The sequence below is a fragment of the Micropterus salmoides genome, unplaced genomic scaffold (assembly GCF_014851395.1).
Source record: "Micropterus salmoides isolate LMB-PRFRI ecotype aquatic unplaced genomic scaffold, ASM1485139v1 Ms_hic_scaffold_2983, whole genome shotgun sequence".
Taxonomy (NCBI): domain Eukaryota; kingdom Metazoa; phylum Chordata; class Actinopteri; order Centrarchiformes; family Centrarchidae; genus Micropterus; species Micropterus salmoides.
The window spans coordinates 11721-29702 of record NW_024042243.1 but is presented as its reverse complement, the minus strand read 5'-3'; the positions used below and the strand labels follow the sequence as shown (position 1 = coordinate 29702).

Below are 17982 nucleotides of genomic sequence, written 5' to 3'. Positions count from 1 at the left end.
CCCACTGTTGTAAGTAGGAATTAATTAAATCCATACAAAAAGCTTTAAACGGGGAAGAGCTGAGGGAAATATTATATTTGACTGAGTCTGAGTTTCCTCAGCTTTGACTCGACCCACCATGCTTTATCGTGCCATTCTTGTCCATGTGTTAGACTTACTAATGAATGTGGCTAACCAACCAAAGGCTTTAAAAAAAAGATACACAACACTTTAAACGTCAATCATGGTGGGACATTTTGTATCAACAACTAAAGAAAATCCCTTTGAATACCTCATGTGAAAATTGTTTGTTGTGATGTTGCACTAAAAAAATAAAAATGACTCATTTGTAACCCAACACTGTTCTCTGTTGACTTTATTCTGACCTTGTTGGAAGTGTTAGCGTTAAAGCTCTCTGGGGTTTTAAAGGCCAATACATTCTGAAAATGCTGTTATCCAATACATTGCAGTCTTAAACTGCACTATTAAACTGGGTTATATTCATCTAACACAACAGCAAAAAATCACCCTCATTGTATTTCCCTAAGAGTTGACCATAAGTAGCTTTACTTTTTCCATGACAAATATACAGAATATATTTACTATCTGCTTCCTTACAATCCATATTAAAACCCTGGACACGTTTTTCCTTTTCTAAACATTAAATGCAAACATTTAGATCCCCTGTTCAAAGTTTTATACACATTTCCGCTGAATTCTTAAAAGATTAAACTAATTCAATGTTTTAGTCTTTCCAGGTTGAAGATCCTTTAACATATTAGAAACTCAATATATTGTATTTTTATTTTTATTCTCTTGGTGGGATGAACACCATTTTCCATAAGATATTCCCTCATTTATATATACAACCTTTATTTGATCAGGTAACCTCACTGAGCTCAAGATCAAGAGAAACCTCAGTAAAGCAGATAGAAAGAAAAAAAAACAGCCAGACATAATATAACACATAGCGTCAGAGACAGCCACGGAGATCACTAAATAGATCTGAAATCTATTATTATTATTATATATAATTTGACCACAGCATTTTATTCACATCATTTTCATACTCAAACCATTCAGTTTGACATTTAGGGAAATACACTTTACCCATTTTCGTTTTATTGCTAAGAAAGTCTGTATGCCAAATATGAAGTTGCAGCCATCGGCCACTACGCTTAACTTACCATAAAGACTGGAAGACAAAACAGCTAGCCTGTCTTTTTCCAAAGGTAAAGGTAAATAAAAATCTGCCTGCCAAGAAATAGTCACATAATGTGTTTGTAAAACCACAACTTGTCGATTTTACAGTGCAGTTTTCACACAGATACAGAAACAAACAACATGTTAATTAGGTTTAGATGTGCTGGTAGGTGAATTTCTTTGCACTTTTTACATTTACATTTTGATCGGACCTCGCCCCCTGCTTCCAGTCTTAATGCTGAGCTTAGCAAACTAGCTGCTTGCTGGAGCTAAATATTTAACAGACAGATATATGAAAGTGCTATCTATCTAGCATATTTCCCTAAATGTTGAACTATTCCCCTAAAGGACTCGATTGACTCTATTTTGGAAAGGAAGCTCAATTGTTGATGAGAGGGTGAGGAAAAAATACAAACAAACTAAAAGGTATTTCTTCTTACTGTAGACATTGTTACTTGCCTGTAGGCAGTTAGTGTAGGACGTGCTACCACATCAGCATGTGCACAGGACAGAGATATTTACCAGAGACACAGGTATTGATTTTGGCGTTCCTTCTGTCGTAACATGTAAAAGCCAAATTGACCAACAAGCCAATTTCCCAAAGAGTCAATTGAATCCTTTCAGGCGGTTTTCATGGCAGATTTAACAGACTGACGAACCTGAAAGTGGTGGTGTAAAATCAGATCTTCACCCTCATCGCATGTACGGCACAGAATCCGATACAGTATTTACTGAAAGGTGAACATTGGATTGATCAACAAACTGATACATACATCCAGGACTTGCATGTCTTACTGTGACTGAGTGTCAGCAAGGAGTACATATGTCTCTATTAGAGATTCAAACACACACACATATACAGTCAGACACAAACACGCACCCGGTCAATAATGTTAAAGTCTAGTATTTAGACTTTTGGCTATCATCATAAAAGGTACAAAAGGAATTTCAAAAACAAAACAGATAGAAAAATGTTGTCATCAATGTGAATTTAAACTGTAATGATACTGTACATAAAACAGAGAAGGCACTTATTATTGCAACAGATTCAATTCAGTTCCCTCAGTAGCTACATGATGGGGTAGCAGCCGTACAGAGCGATGCCACACTGGTTGTTCTTGTTGCGTGCCATCCGGATGTAGCCGCCGTCTCCAAAGGTACTTCCCCAGCTGGACGAAAAGAGCAGAAAAACAAAGGAATACAATTCAAGGGATACACCGAAGTTGTGGGGATATTGATTCATCGGTAAACATTTTACTTAAGTGAGGAGAATGTGAACAGAAGAGTCATCACCGTGCTCTGAAGTTGATCAATCACAAGTGGCTCATACTTATACTTTAGCATACACTTTTTCAGGTTGAGAAGGATACAAGTATAGAGTTGAATCTGATCTAAAGTTTGAGTAACTATACAGGTGCTGGTCATATAATTAGAATATCATCAAAAAGTTGATTTATTTCAGTAATTCCATTCAAAAAGTGAAACTTGTATAATTATTACATTCATTCCACACAGACTGATATTTCAAGTGTTCATTCCTTTGAATTTTGATGATTATAACTGACAACTAATGAAAACTCCAAAATCAGTATCTCAGAAAATTTGAATATTGTGAAAAGGTTCAATATTGAAGACACCTGGTGCCACACTCTAATCAGCTAATTAACTCAAAACACCTGCAAAGGCCTTTAAATGGTCTCTCAGTCTAGTCTGTGGGCTACACAATCATGGGGAAGACTGCTGACTTGACAGCTGTCCAAAAGACGACCATTGACACCTTGCACAAGGAGGGCAAGATACAAAAGGTCATTGCTAAAGAGGCTGGCTGTTCACAGAGCTCTGTGTCCAAGCACATTAATAGAGAGGCGAAGGGAAGAAAAAGATGTGGTAGAAAAAGTGTACAAGCAATAGGGATAACCGCACCCTGGAGAGGATTGTGAAACAAAAGCCATTCAAAAATGTGGGGGAGATTCACATAGAGTGGACTGCAGCTGGAGTCAGTGCTTCAAGAACCACCACGCACAGACGTATGCAAGACATTGTCGCATTCCTTGTGTCAAGCCACTCTTGAACAAGACACAGCATCAGAAGCGTCTCGCCTGGGCTAAAGACAAAAAGGACTGGACTGTTGCTGAGTGGTTATGTTATGTTAAGTTATGTTCTCTGATGAAAGTAAATTTTGCATTTCCTTTGGAAATCAAGGTCCCAGAGTCTGGAGGAAGAGAGGAGAGGCACAGAATCCACGTTGCTTGAAGTCCAGTGTAAAGTTTCCACAGTCAGTGATGGTTTGGGGTGCCATGTCATCTGCTGGTGTTGGTCCACTGTGTTTTCTGAGGTCCAAGGTCAACGCAGCCGTCTACCAGGAAGTTTTAGAGCACTTCATGCTTCCTGCTGCTGACCAACTTTATGGAGATGCAGATTTCATTTTCCAACAGGACTTCCAGTACCTGGTTTAAGGACCACTCGCCTGACCTTAAACCTATAGAAAATCTATGGGGTATTGTGAGGAGGAAGATGCGATACGCCAGACCCAACAATGCGCTGAAGAGCTGAAGGCCACTATCAGAGCAACCTGGGCTCTCATAACACCTGAGCAGTGCCACAGACTGATGGACTCCATGCCACGCTGCATTGCTGCAGTAATTCAGGCAAAAGGAGCCCCAACTAAGTATTGAGTGCTGTACATGCTCATACTTTTCATGTTCATACTTTTCAGTTGGCCAACATTTCTAAAAATCCTTTTTTTGTATTGGTCTTAAGTAATATTCTAATTTTCTGAGATACTGAATTTGGGATTTTCATTAGTTGTCAGTTTTAATCATCACAATTAAATGAAATAAACATTTGAAATATATCAGTCTGTGTGTAATGAATGAATATAATATCCAAGTTTCACTTTTTGAATGGAATTACTGAAATAAATCAACTTTTTGATGATATTCTAATTATATGACCAGTACCTGTATATAAAGACACACAGTAAAGTCTTTTGCTTGATACAAAAGTAACAGAAGTAGCAGAGGCGCAATGATGCAATTTCCCTTGTGGGTGATGGCAGATCAAAACTGTGTGCAATGGATGAATATGTGAATGCTCTTCTGCTATATTTCTAAAAATAAACCTGGCTAGATTAGCTGGTCTTAATTTTTTTAACTTACTAAATCTACACATCAACACTTGAAACATTTGGCTTACTTCTTCCTGGAGATAATGCCAATGACTTTCTCTCTCTCCATATCACTATGTGTATTATGTACACATCTATATTTAGATTGATGGGTTTTGAAGATTGGTCTCAAAAGAAGATAAAATGTCACACTCAAAAATTGGTCCAAAAGCTCCCGATAGTTTTAAGCGTGCTATGATGTCCTAGCCCAACCAGTCTGTATTATGTGGCTGATCACTACATGTCAGCAAAATACCCAAACCTTATAGAGAACATAACAGTTGGTCTTTGCTTGTTGACACAGTGTACTTTCCTGTTTTGCTCTGACTTCTCTGTTTCACTTCCCCTGTGTCCTGCAGTGCAGCCAATATGTACCCACTATTATAATTACTATTAGTCCTATAAGTTCTATTATTCTCGTTATTACCCTCTACTATTACCATTATTTTACTTATCTATGTAAAACTTGCATTGTGCTGCTCTCTCTCTCTCTCAACAGGTCAAGACTGTTGGCCGCTCGCCCTGAGTATGGGTTGAGTTTAGGTGAATTGAATTAAGCATATAGGAGGTACACATAAGCTCAGCATGTGCTTAGGGGAGATCATGGCAGTCAAAATATCTCACCTGTTCTTTACCAGCCAGTAGTCTTGTCCGTTCAGTGTGCCATAGCCCACAGCTAACACCCATGGTTCACTTTCTGGGTGCAGCTAGGGTCATCGTACACACCTGAAATGGCACGGGTCAAAAAATTTTTGGAAATCAATTCACGTGTATTATCATCATCGACTATCACTATTCCAGTAGGTGAGGGATTCAGTGTCTTGCTCAAGAAAAAATTTAAGAGAAACTTAGCCCAGGTATAAAACATTACTTAATGCGCCCCCCCTCCATAATATTGTCTGGATCTTTCTGCATAAAGATGAGAGTGTCTTATGCAGCTCATGATGTGTAACGTACCACTCCTGTAGAAAGTAAATCTGGGCCGCGTGGCATCAATCGCCACTGATATGGGTCCGATGGTGGAGAGTGCCTGCTTCAGTTGCTCCTCGTCTCCCTCAGGCAGGAAGCTGTACTGGGAGCAGTTGGCAGCACGGTACACGGGGTTGTAGTGGCACTGTTGTGACTTAAGTAAGGGGAAAAACTGGGGTTAAAACCAATGATTGATGATGACCACAGGATGTGTGACATATACCTAAAAAGCCAAAAAAGTAATTTCTTTCATTTTTCCTGTGTTCCGATATGACATGAAGTTGGCATGAGGCACAACTGAACAAACCAACTACGGTGACGTCCATGTATGAAAAATGTTGACTTGTTCTTTGTCCTTTGAAACATTTTCTTTGACTTTTTACATTTTCCAGCTCTTGGCAGGTAAGCCAGAAAGTGAATTTCAGACACAGACGCCAGTCACTGTGCTTATTAGGAGATTATTTCACATCACAGATTGAGTTGTTATTTATTTTACGGGTGCATTAGAGCCACAACACCTCCAGAAGGCTGGAACAGTCTGTCGGATCTGCTCAGAACTGCCCTCCTCCTCCTCACAAACATGAACAACAGCAAACCAGATCAAGCCTGGAGGACAAACATGTTGTCCGCTCAGATTAATTTATTGTTGCTCCAAAGAGACATTAACAGCAGACCACAGACAAGTGAGAAGAGTGTTGCTGTCTACAGCCTGAAGGGTCGGACTTAACTTGTTGTACACCCACATTGTTGTCTCATACAGGAATTTCTTTACTGTAAATCTGAGTTTGCACTAAACATGTTTCCATAAAACAACTCCACACTCAGCACTCTGACCTCAACTTGTTTTAGTTTTAGGCTGAAGCCTCCCATAAGAGAACAATGATCATCCTTTGTTTCCTTGTGTATAAAAGAAGTACTGACTTACAATGACCAGTAACAGAATCTACAACTTTAATGTTTTCCACCTCTCAACCACACAATACTCTGAATCAACATGAACTCAGTTCGCTCCTCAGTTTCTCGAGCTGCAGCTGACGATTGTTTTCATTATCGATTAATTTACATATAACATATCTAAAAATTTGGACTGAATTTTCACTTTGCCTGGTATTCGAATTTTGTTTGTACCTTTGAAGTGCTTCCATCTGAGTCTGGGTTTTGTTATGTCTTGTGTAATTTTTTTTTTACAGCGAATGCATGAGAGATTATTTTTGGAAGCGTCATTTAACACAATACATGAGTGTGTACACCACCGCCACGCCACGCCCTATACACTAAATATGCAATTATATAGGGCCCCGCATATCATTCATTCATTTATTCATATTTAAATTGCTACTAGACAAAAAGCCTATCACTGGTTCTGACCCACAGCTCTTTTTAAATTATTTTGAATTGCATGAGTCCTGTTGAGTCCTGTTGAGATTTAAAGGTTCAGTGTGTAATATTTCTGAGGATTTATTGACAGAAATGCAATTTAATATCCATAACTAGGTTTTCAGTGGTGTGTAAAGAACCATTATGTTTTTATTACCTTAGAATGAGCCATTTCTATTTACATAACTGTGGGCACCCCCTTCCATGGATGACGCAGTATTTTGTCGTCATGTTTCTAGAGTAGCTGTCAAAGGACAAACAGCCTACCGAGCGCGTTTCGTCATCACGGCGTTCTTCTTCTGATTGTATAATTACGGCATTGTAGATGCCTGTCACTACATAAATGTGTCCGTAGAAGAAAAAGAGGGAATAATAATAATAATCATAATAAACAGTCCTCTGTTTTTCTGCTGGACAGGTAATTAAGTTAGTTGGACTTTAGCGATGCAAATGAAAGCTGTTGTTTGGTAGCTTTAGCTCGTAGCTGGCCATAATCACAGAGAGAAGTGACGTGTTTCCCCACTCAGCGGTGTAAAATATGTAGTTGGATTCATTTCATGTAGCGTCTCTCTATGTCCAGCGCTCTGTTTGGGTTTGTTATGTTCGTCAGACAATCAGCTGATCACTAATTGGCAATAAAACTGCAGCTTCCAACATCAAAGCTCAGATTAACCAGCTAAAATTTTACTGCGCTGGTAATTTCATGTAGTTCTTCTCCAGCCTCTGTTATGGCTTTGCTACGTGGACAGAAATGTGTCCTTACCTTCCTGAGACAAACAGATGATGAATATTAGTGCAATAAAACTGTAGCAGCACGGAAGCTCAGATCAGTAGCTAAACTTCACATTTTACTGCCCTGGTGGAAAACATGTATTTCCTTTTTACTGCTAATGGTGATATATAACAAGACCGTGTGCCTATCAAGTGACCAATAATGAATACTTTCCGAATTTGCATAAGAAAATATTGTTTTTTGGATATTGCTTCACCACTGTGCACACAAATATGTCATTTGTACTTTCACATGCTAAATGCCCATTAAAAACGTTGCACCATTTCACCACGAGCTGAAATTATGGCTGTCAGTACTACTTTGAGTTTCAATTGTATTTCAAAAAAATAAAAAAAGACATTTTGGTAATATTTGCAGATTGTTTATCTAATTAATTAAGCAAAGCGAGAGGAGCCTTGATCCTCACCAGCCAATGCCTTTGTAAACTTCATGTATTATGTGGTTTATAATGGACTGTGGTGCAGAAACAGTGATTGTCCTGTTATCAGTCTGTGGTCGTGCTTTATGCACTTGATGTGATAGTTTTTGAGATAATCTTAGTTTACTTTGGTATGTTAGTCCAGATAAGCCAACCCTCCCAAGATGTAACAAAAAGTATGATTACAGTACAGTAAAATCATTTATTACAGGAGAATGAGACATCATGTAACATTTCATTTCTTGATGTGGCTGTTGTTTAATTTTTTTTTTTTTAAACCTGTCCTGCCCAGCAGCCTGGTAGTATGATGACCTGGATCCATATTGTGCCAGACATATTTTACTTTAACAAGAGAGTATTAATATACTCCTTTGTCTGTTTTATTATTTATTTAATTATGTATTGATTTGTCACTGGGCCGGACAGAGGGGGCAGACACGGGGATGGAGGGGCACAAACAGACAGCACAGAGAAAGGACAAGACCTGCAAGAGAAGGGGGATGGAAGGTGGGGACAACAGGGAAAAGCAGAGGGAAACACCAATTGCAGAAAGCAACGAAACCTGCAATAGAACAGAGAGGGGGGCTTGGGGAGGAGAAAAACAACAACAAACAAACACAAACAAAAACAAACAATAAAAATAACAATAATCGTAAAAGACAACCAGCCGAACAGCAGCAATAAACAGCTGACATAGTAAGACAACTAAGAGAAAAATGAAAACATGAAACAGTCACACACACTAAATAAGCAACACAACACAGCCACGAGAGCTGGAATAATAATTAATTTAAATGAGTAACTGAAAGAAAAGCATCAGGAATAATTCTACCAGGGACAACCTAAATTTGTTTGTGTCTGTGTGTGTCTGCGTGCGTGTGGGTGAATGTGTCTGTATGTGTGTGTGTACATGTGTGTGCGCATAAGCCTGTTAAAGAATGTAGTTGTTAGTGAGAGTGGGACGCCACGACTGTAACAGGCAGGCAAGAACCCCAGTAGCCAATAGGGGTGGGAGAAAGAAGAAAAAATAAAAAATAAATCAAAAAAACAAAGACTCCCAGATGCACCGCAATGCAAACGCGGAAGACCCCGACCCAAATGCCAGTTGACAATGTAATGCCGACGGAACGCAAGAAGCGTAAGAAGAGCAGCGAACAACCAAAACGCCCAAATGCCACGCAATCATCAACACCAATGCACAAGTGACGAGCCCAACGCGCACACTGCGCAAGCACGGCGACACCCAGTGCCCAGCAGCCCCCTGCAAATCCCGCGTGCGAGGTCGGGCAAACGAGAGAGAGCAAACGGAACAACACGACAGCGAAAACCAGCGGAGAGAAACACCAGCAGCAAGTCCCAGCCCGGCAGCAAACGCACCGCGCAGGTCACCGTGCACCCGGCAATAAAAGTCCGCCGTCCCCCCAACCGCCGGAAAAAACAAAAGCCGCCGTCGCCAGCCGACATCCCCCATGCCCAGCACGCCCCCCGGCCGCCGTGCAACACCAGTCAAACCAGCAACGAGGCAAAATTAACCAGCTCAGCTGCAGGCCACCACCAACACATCTAATGGCATCTAATGCAATTCCATTAGATGCCACAAAAACTTACACACTGAACCTTTAAGTTCTGAGGGCATATTTCTCAACGAGCATCTACTGAATTAAGGGTTCACTACACATGTCTATTAATGTCATGCAGGGATTATGTCCACTTTATAAATTGCATATTGTTGCCACATTGTTTAGTACAATATTAAAAAGATTTCATGTTATATACTGTAGATATAGTTTATATTTTTAATTCATACTTCTCTGCTCCAGGCAAACTGAGGAGGGCCCCCAAAGAAAATCTTTCCTGGGGCCCCTTTTGTCTAGAGTTTGGCATGTGTTTGCGGGTTACTTATGCATAAAAATGTGTGTATTACAACTGACGTTTTGTTATTGCTTTTGATTACTTTTCACGTTTTCTTCCAGGATACCAGCTCAAAGTGTTCAAATAAATTTTCCACGTAGTTTTCAGCAACAAAGAATCTTGACCAGCAGGATAAACCAGTTACTCACCACTCCTACATAGGGGTATGCAGCGTCAGAGTCAATGCCCATGTTGTCAATGACGTACTGGAAGGCTTGGTGCATGAAGCCGCCATTGCAGCCCTTGTTGCCATATTTGCTTGAACAGTCCACCAGGTTTTGGGGGCTGAGGTCCACCAGCTTCCCTGTTGTCTTGGCTAACTGGCCCTCCAAGGCCCCTGCGGCACTGAAGGCCCAGCAGGATCCACAAGCACCCTGGATTCAAAAGAGCGATGCCATACTGTCATATCCACAAAGTAAAAATACATTTATTAGCTCCAAAATTTGAAGAAACACTTTTTCACACTTTTCCACACTTGGCAGCACAACATGAGTTTGTAAATATGGAGCGAGCGGAGGGCCCAGCAGAGTTTAAGAGGTTGAAAATCTATACTGAGTCTGGGAAATGTTCTTGTTTGTCAATTATATTTAACATGTTGCACAGAACAGAAGACACTCTAAAATCAATACTTGTACAATATGTCTCTGGTACTCTTCTGCACAACACAAGTTTGTAATAAGTTGCAAAGCTCTTTGTTCCCTCAAAACTAAGTAAGCAATCCTTCAATATGATGAGATTTTTCAGTTCTTTGCAGTGTAAATCAACTTCTCTGAAGAACATTTTAAAATTACCACACTTCAGACCTTTATCAGTTAGATTTTCAAATTGTGTCCAAACTGACATTTGTCTGTGCTACTTCAGAAATATAGCTTGTGACCAGATAATTAATGTAACAAATGGGCATTGTCATATGAGTGCTATTTATATGCTGTAGTTATAGGGCTGCACGGTTATGGCCAAAATAATTTCTTCAAGATTAAGCTGCTTGATATGTAACTTCATTAAGATAAAAAAATAAAACATCTAGTAAAGAGTATGTTTGCTTAAAAATGTTCAAATAAAGTGCACATAGCAAAGTAAAAAGATAAAACAATAAGTAAAATGTACATATAAGCATACTGTACGTAGGAGAGAGGGTGTGTGTATTACAGTATGTTAACTGAGTTGTGTGTTAGGTGGCTATTTTTCTTAATAAGATGTCGTATCAAAAATCACACTTAATACAGAAATAACTGTATAATTCCAGTCTTTCAGGGTTAACAAACAATCATTACGTAGTAGTATACAATTATATTTACACAATTATATACATTTTAACACCGGTGGACATTTAGTGGCCAACAAGTTGCCAACTAAAAACTGTATCCAGATTTTTTACTTTTGTTTCCACTAGTGATTTTTCATATTTAAACTTATCACTTGTCATTTGTAATGGTGCGCTTGATTGTGGTAATGCACGTCAGACAGTGACCTCGCACCTCTTCAGCACCAAAAACAAAATGGATGTGGCAAACACCTGGCAGTTGTGGTAATGACTTCTTGTGTGAACAAGAACCGACTTGACAAATAAGGAACTGGGGGAATCTGGTAAAAGAGGCTAGTGGGATGATGACAGTGTTGATTGCGTCACTGTGAGACACCAGATACTTTCACCAACCCCACTGATTAAATCTGCTGACTGTCTTCTTATGATGAGTTATTTGAGTCTTTGATGGAAAGAGAATCACTATGGGTATGTTTTCATACCTGCATCTTGACGCTGGTAACGCAGCCCTTCTCTCTCCAGTCCATGGTGTCTGGTATATCAGCGCCTGATGTCCCAGCAAAGGCAGATGGTGCCCTCTGGATGTCAGTGGGAGGAGTGAGTGTGGCAAAAGATTGCAGGATCTCCTCTGGTGTCTATAAAGCAGTAGAAAACAACTGATGAAATGAGCAACAGTGAGTTCAGTTTCAAATGGCCTCTATTCATTTTGCACGGTTGTAAAGAAACATTAAAACATTTTATTCAGATTGGGCTGAAATCCTTCATCAAATGTCAGAAGTGTGTGAAGCAGAATCATGTGTGTAACAATAATTTTCATTACTGATTAATCTTCTAAAAAACATGAGAAAATAGCGGAAGGTCATTATTTTCCAGAGCCAAAAGTGACATCTTCACATGTCTTGTTTTATTTGAGCAACAGTCCAAAATCCAAAGATATTCAGTTTACCGTTATATATGAAAAATTTAAGCATCACATTCTCACATTTAAAAAGACTGAAACACAGGAATGTTTGACATTTTTAAACAGTGGCTTAAAGGATTAATAGTTAGTTTTTTTTTAAACTGTAGCTGCCGATTCATTTTCTGTCAGTCAACTTACTCTTTCAACTGTAATGTGAATGATTCTTTTCTATTAGACGCTACTTTGGTTCTTCGTAAAGAAGAACTAGTTAGCAATTAACTAGTAAAGAAAGTCGTACTTTATATTAAATATAAACAGTAGAGTGAACAAGTGTCTCACCATGTCTCCCATGTGGTTCATGCTTAGTTCGTAGGTGTGAAGCCCCATAGAGGCCTCCAGGTTGTGTGTTGTAATGAGCATCAGGTTCTTCTCCCATAATTCCCTGCGGTGCACATCCTCCAACTTAAAAATGTAGAGAAAGGGTGCATAAGGTCAAATGCTGTATAAATTAATAATAAATCTTACATACAGAGTATTTTTTATCACATACCTCATTTTGGTACTTCTTCTCGTGTGTCTTCTTCCACAGCTCCCAGTGGAGGTCCAGCCTGCTGTCAAACGTGGCTGCTGCGCCGACACACAGGGAGACGAGCAGCAGGCTCCCCAACATCATTCCTGTAAACACACACACAAACATGGACCACATGAGAAGTCAGCCGGTCGTGTGACCTTTTATTAGACATCTGCTAGCTAAACAAACTGGCTGGCAGAGATCAAGCCTTGTGTCAGAAACATACAAATGGTTTTCACTTCATAAAAAACACACAGAATCAATGTCTAAGAGTCTGGAGGATTAGTGCTGACAAAATGTCTTCAGAGGTTGTATTAAATTCAAAAGTCAAAAGAAAAAAATAAGACAAGCAAAGGACTTTTGTAAAAATATGAACAAGATACAAATCTCAACGTTTTGTTTCTTCGGTCAAGACCTTGGCATTTAGAATTTTGAACAGACATCACAGTTGTTGCTTTATCAGCAAAGTTTGATTTACACTCCAGCAAGTTGGTAAAACAGAAACCCAACATCTCTTTTTGAGGTCTCACTCAAATTCTTGCCTGGATAAATTGCACACTATTAATGTGTCATTTTATTTATTTTATATTCTTTGAGCGCATTTCAAGAGACTGCAGCTTTTTGGCTAACTATGGCACATTTGCAGCAATGTCAAGTAAACCAATAAATATCTCACTTCTAAAACCTGTAGCCTATGTTATGTGTTATATTGAACATACAAATGCTATTTTTCAAAATGTAGACCAGTCAGTTTAATTTTGTGGCAATTTGTTACTTTCTTACCTTGTATATGCCAGTGTTGTTGGATAATCAACTCGGCTAACTAAGTAACATTTACTTGCTTACCTTGTCTAGCGTTTTTTAAACTTGCAAGGTCTGCTAGGCTAACTAGCTACACTAACATTTGACTGCTAGGCTAACTAACTAACCTAGGTAAGCATCCGGGCTCTCAAATTTTATCAAAAGTTTGGAGTGAGATAACGGATGTTAGAGGAGAAGCCACTCAAATATTTGCAGCAGCGGCCCCTCGGCCCCAGCCAATTCTCTCAAGCTTTTACTAGCAGTTAAATTTTACCTTTAGTTGGTAATTGACCCGAACAAATGGAAATTCTCAAAAAGACAAATCTATCAAAACTAAAAAGAAATTTGGCCCCAAACGAGCCCACTGAACAGCAGTGCTGTACACATAGGCCTACAGTAGGATGGCAGAACTTGCTCTAGCTGTGTGTGACTAGGCTACACATTTCAGCTTATGAATGGTGTTTTGTGTTGTAATTGTTTGTTGCACATTTTAATGCCTTGATGACAGGGGGAGGGGACTCTCACTTAAAGCACTGTGGCTCAAGGGCAGCCATTTTCACCAGCATGATGGATGATAGCTTACCGTCCAGAGCCAATATATAGAAAAACATCTCTAGTCCTTTCCTTAGTTTCAGGAAGCCAGCGCTACGCCCAGTGGCGGACAGTAACAAAGTAGTACTTACTTTAGTACACAAGGTTTTTGTACCAAACTTGAGTATTTTCTTTTCATGCCACTTCCTACTTCTACTCCACCACATCTCAAAGGGAAATATTGTACTTTGTACTTTATCTGACAGCTTCAGTTAGTTACTTTAAAAGTAAGATTTTTACTCACATAACATAAGAAGAGCTAAAAAATAGGAAGTTTTAAAATAAATTAAATTACTTAACAGTTTACAGAAGTCCAGCTAGTAGAACTACATCAGTTAGACAGAAATTTATTTGGTTTTAGTAATAGTACTTTTTCATGTAAAAACATTTCGTGGGTCCAGCTTCACAATGTGAAGGACAACTTCAAAGGTGTGAGAAATACAAGGTGTGGCATGTGAGCGTATGAACTGGCTGAAATGCGTGTGTCTCACGGTGAATGCGTGAGACTTGAGAGCCCCGGTAAGCATGATTCATTTATATATTTTTTTCCAGTTGGTTTCAGCACCATTCATTTTCAAAGTTGATATCCTGTCTCACAGTGTAGTTTTTTAACCTGACTTTTGTCTACTTTTTCAGAATAACCTGAAAACTTGGTTCCATTTAGGTTACTGTCAACCCACTAGGATTCATTTTTGCATCCACAGGGGCTCTGGTTCTAAGAAATGTTTGTTGAAAACAAACTCTAAGATGTTATTACAGTAGCGCTGAGCCTGAGGAGTGAGGAACAAAAGTGTTGCTATATGAGGAGGAAGTGGTTTTCATTTGGGCTGCAGGTATGTATTGTCTCTGCCAGTCAGTTAGATAAATAACACACCGCAACACATTATTGCAGAGTTCTGGTTGAACTTCGATTTTTACACTCACAAGGTTAATGTGTGTGTTATATCTTTAGTAACTTACTGTAGGGGAATGGTCATGTGTACAGGTTATAAAGAATATACCAGTAAGCAATATGCTCATAGTCTAATCCTCTTCTAAATAGTAATGTTACTTGAGTAACTTAAGCTGTAAAGCGGTTTACAGAAACTGAATCAAATCTGAAAAGTACGTAAATATATTGTCCGAATGTTCTGCGAGAAAGAAATTGAAATGAACGGCACTGGGAGAAGTTGAGAGTCTATTTATTTTATACATCAGTACATTTTTCACTCCCAGAATTGCTAAAATCAGATAGCTTGATGAATGCTGTCTGAAAGTTAAACTGATTTCATATCCTCCACGGCTTTTCACAGCAGATATATAGCAAGAATGTCAATGTTATCAGTTCCACCTGTGCATAATTCCAGTTTTTAATGGTTTGTGTTTGGGAAACTCAAAGCACTTGGTGGAAGTGAATGAACTGTACATCACACAAAACTCAAACATTATTCCATTACAGCATATTCACAATTTTATACTTAGGTGAATGTTGATGCACAATAATTTAATATTAGATAAGTGCCTAGCCTTCTGGTACCTGTAGAACACAGGTTTCCTATACTATACTATAATAAACTATATTCAGATTGAGAACATTTGCAATCAAATACATTTTGGAGGAAACATGAAATATTGTGGTTTGTGGTTTGTTACAGTACGGTTAGAGATAGAGTCTTAAAAAATATACATAAAACTTTTCTTTTTCATGCTGTTCATCTTAGAGTTATGGAGGTAGTGCAGGTGGTATTTTAGATTGCATTATGTTGAAATGTTCTGAACGTTCTGATCACCCATATCTACAAAGCTGAACAGACTTTTAAAAATATACCTCTTACATAAGGCTGCTTGAAAAGTGTGTGTCTGAGTGTTGCTTCCACAAATGTAAAGCCATTTAACTGTACATATATCCCCAAGTGTGGTAACTGTCACAAGACCAGAACTGAAACTACTGAACAAGCAAGAAATTTCAGTTATGTCACTAAGTTTCAACATCAGTTATTTTTTAATCAAACGATTGGACGATTAAAGATAATGTACTGGACGTGGGTTAGCGAGGTGTTCAGTTAGTGTTCAGTTTGCAGATCTACCAGTTTCACCTGATCACCTTGAGGATGGTAAACAAGTGAACTTAAGAAATAAGCTGAGAATAAAGAGGCTTTTATTTGATAACATAACCCAAGATCACACAAACCTACAATATACCTTAAATATAGCCTGTTGCCAGAATCTGAAACTCTAGATCCAGCCAAGTAACATTGGACTTTATCAAAGAAAATGGCCTGTTTGGTTACCTTTGTTTATCTTATTACACATTTCAGAAATACTAATAATAAGAAACAATAAATCAGTCTAATAATAAATGTTTTGTATAATGTCACTGTAACAAAAATGTACAGAACATCGTTTCTCAACACTCTAGAGACTGGCAGATGAAATACTAAAATATATTTAGATCATTTTGTAGTCTTAAAGTTATTATGAAGCACCACAAACACTCTAAACCTTAGTGTAATATTGTAAAAGCGTTAGTACAAGATGATTTTCCTGACACTAGGACAATTGAAGCCTGTGTAAAACACAAAAACGAAACTAAAAGCAAACACGACTTAAAGCTTCTTATTAATGGACTCCTCTTTCACAAACGTCCTGCCATTAATATAAAAAGGAAAATAAATCGATAAAAGTTAAAAGTCTTGATGAAGGGTGTGTAACTTGCCTTGATCAGTCGGACTCATCGCTGCTTCTATGTCGAATGCACCCTGACTGTTTTCCTGGTTGATATTTATGAGGTAAGTGTCACATGATATATCGCAGTTCTTCCTCTTTAATTCAGCTGCATCTCGCTGAAGGGTTTTGTAATCACCTGAAACGACGCAGTGGAAAGACCAACAGGCGAAAAATGAAGTTACTCAGCAAAAATTAGAAATGTCCTCTCACTTAAGACAGCTTCTACAGTAAACTTAACACGTGTTAATATTTATACTGTGAAAATAAAAAGATTCAACAACTAAGACACAAACTGAACAAAGTTTCACAGACATGGGAGTAGCAGAAATGGAAAAATGTTTCCCCGGAACAAAGGAGGGGCCAAAATCAAAAGTAACAATCAGTATCTGGTGTGGCCCGTGGTTCTGTGCAGGTGTTGTCACATGTGGTCTGCCACTGCCACTCATTTACACTGGGGACGCTGGGGACACGTTTTGAAATGGCTGATTTTGTTATATTTATATATTTTAAAATGTTTGCTTCCTGAATTTTGTGTTTCCTTTTACATAAAAAAATAATACATTTCCACCATTGTTGCAGAAACATTCACGAGAAAGCAGCAAATGAAGTGTTTCATGATCAAAATTTCCTGGGAGAGGTCTCCCCAGACACAATGTTGACATTGAGGATATCGTTAAAACACTGTTTAAGGATCTTTTCGTTTAGTTTTCGTGAACCTAACATCGCTTATCGTGACATCTTGCGAGCTAAGTGTCTCTTCACAGCCCTAAACTGAGCCCCTATGTCCCCACCACTTGTCAACACAAAGTGACGCCATTGCGATCAGCTGTCCTTCCTGTCCCCCCTGTGGTGCTTTCTTAAGCATCTCACAGTACAGAAATTGCAATTTATTGGCCTGGCAACATCGGCAGTCCTAATGCCTCCTTGCAGCATGCAGGGACTCTAGGCATCTTACTTTTGAGTTTTTCAGAGTCACTAGAAAGGTCTCTTTAGCGTTCTAAGTTATAACTGTGACCTTAATTGCCTACCAAATGCTGTCAGTGTCAACTGTTCCACAGGTGCATGTTCATTCATTTTTTATGGTTCATTGAACAAGCATGGAATACATTATTTACATCCTTTACAATAAAGATCTGTAAAGTTATTTGAAATCTTACAGAATTATCTTTAAAATACAGTGCTCTTAAAAAGGGACTTTCTTCTTTTGCTGAGTATATGAAGAATGAGCAAAAGTTGTATTATTATATTATTATATTATTATAAATTGAAACAATTAATTAGGAGTAATTAGTGTCTACACACAAAAAGTTCATATTTTTTTAAGTCTGCAGT

The 17982-nt window shown here is 38.6% G+C and overlaps 1 protein-coding gene across 1 annotated transcript; it reads right to left on the bottom strand.

The window, feature by feature from the left end:
* Positions 1–338: 338 nt before the first annotated feature.
* LOC119882210 (cathepsin S-like) lies at positions 339–16792 on the bottom strand. Its single transcript, XM_038692199.1, is given in 9 exon segments — positions 339–2351; positions 4973–5030; positions 5033–5074; positions 5306–5471; positions 9966–10190; positions 11563–11715; positions 12321–12443; positions 12532–12656; positions 16640–16792. Coding segments are annotated over 9 exon segments (1011 nt in total). The 5' UTR covers positions 16659–16792; the 3' UTR covers positions 339–2251.
* Between the last annotated feature and the right edge of the window lie 1190 nt (positions 16793–17982).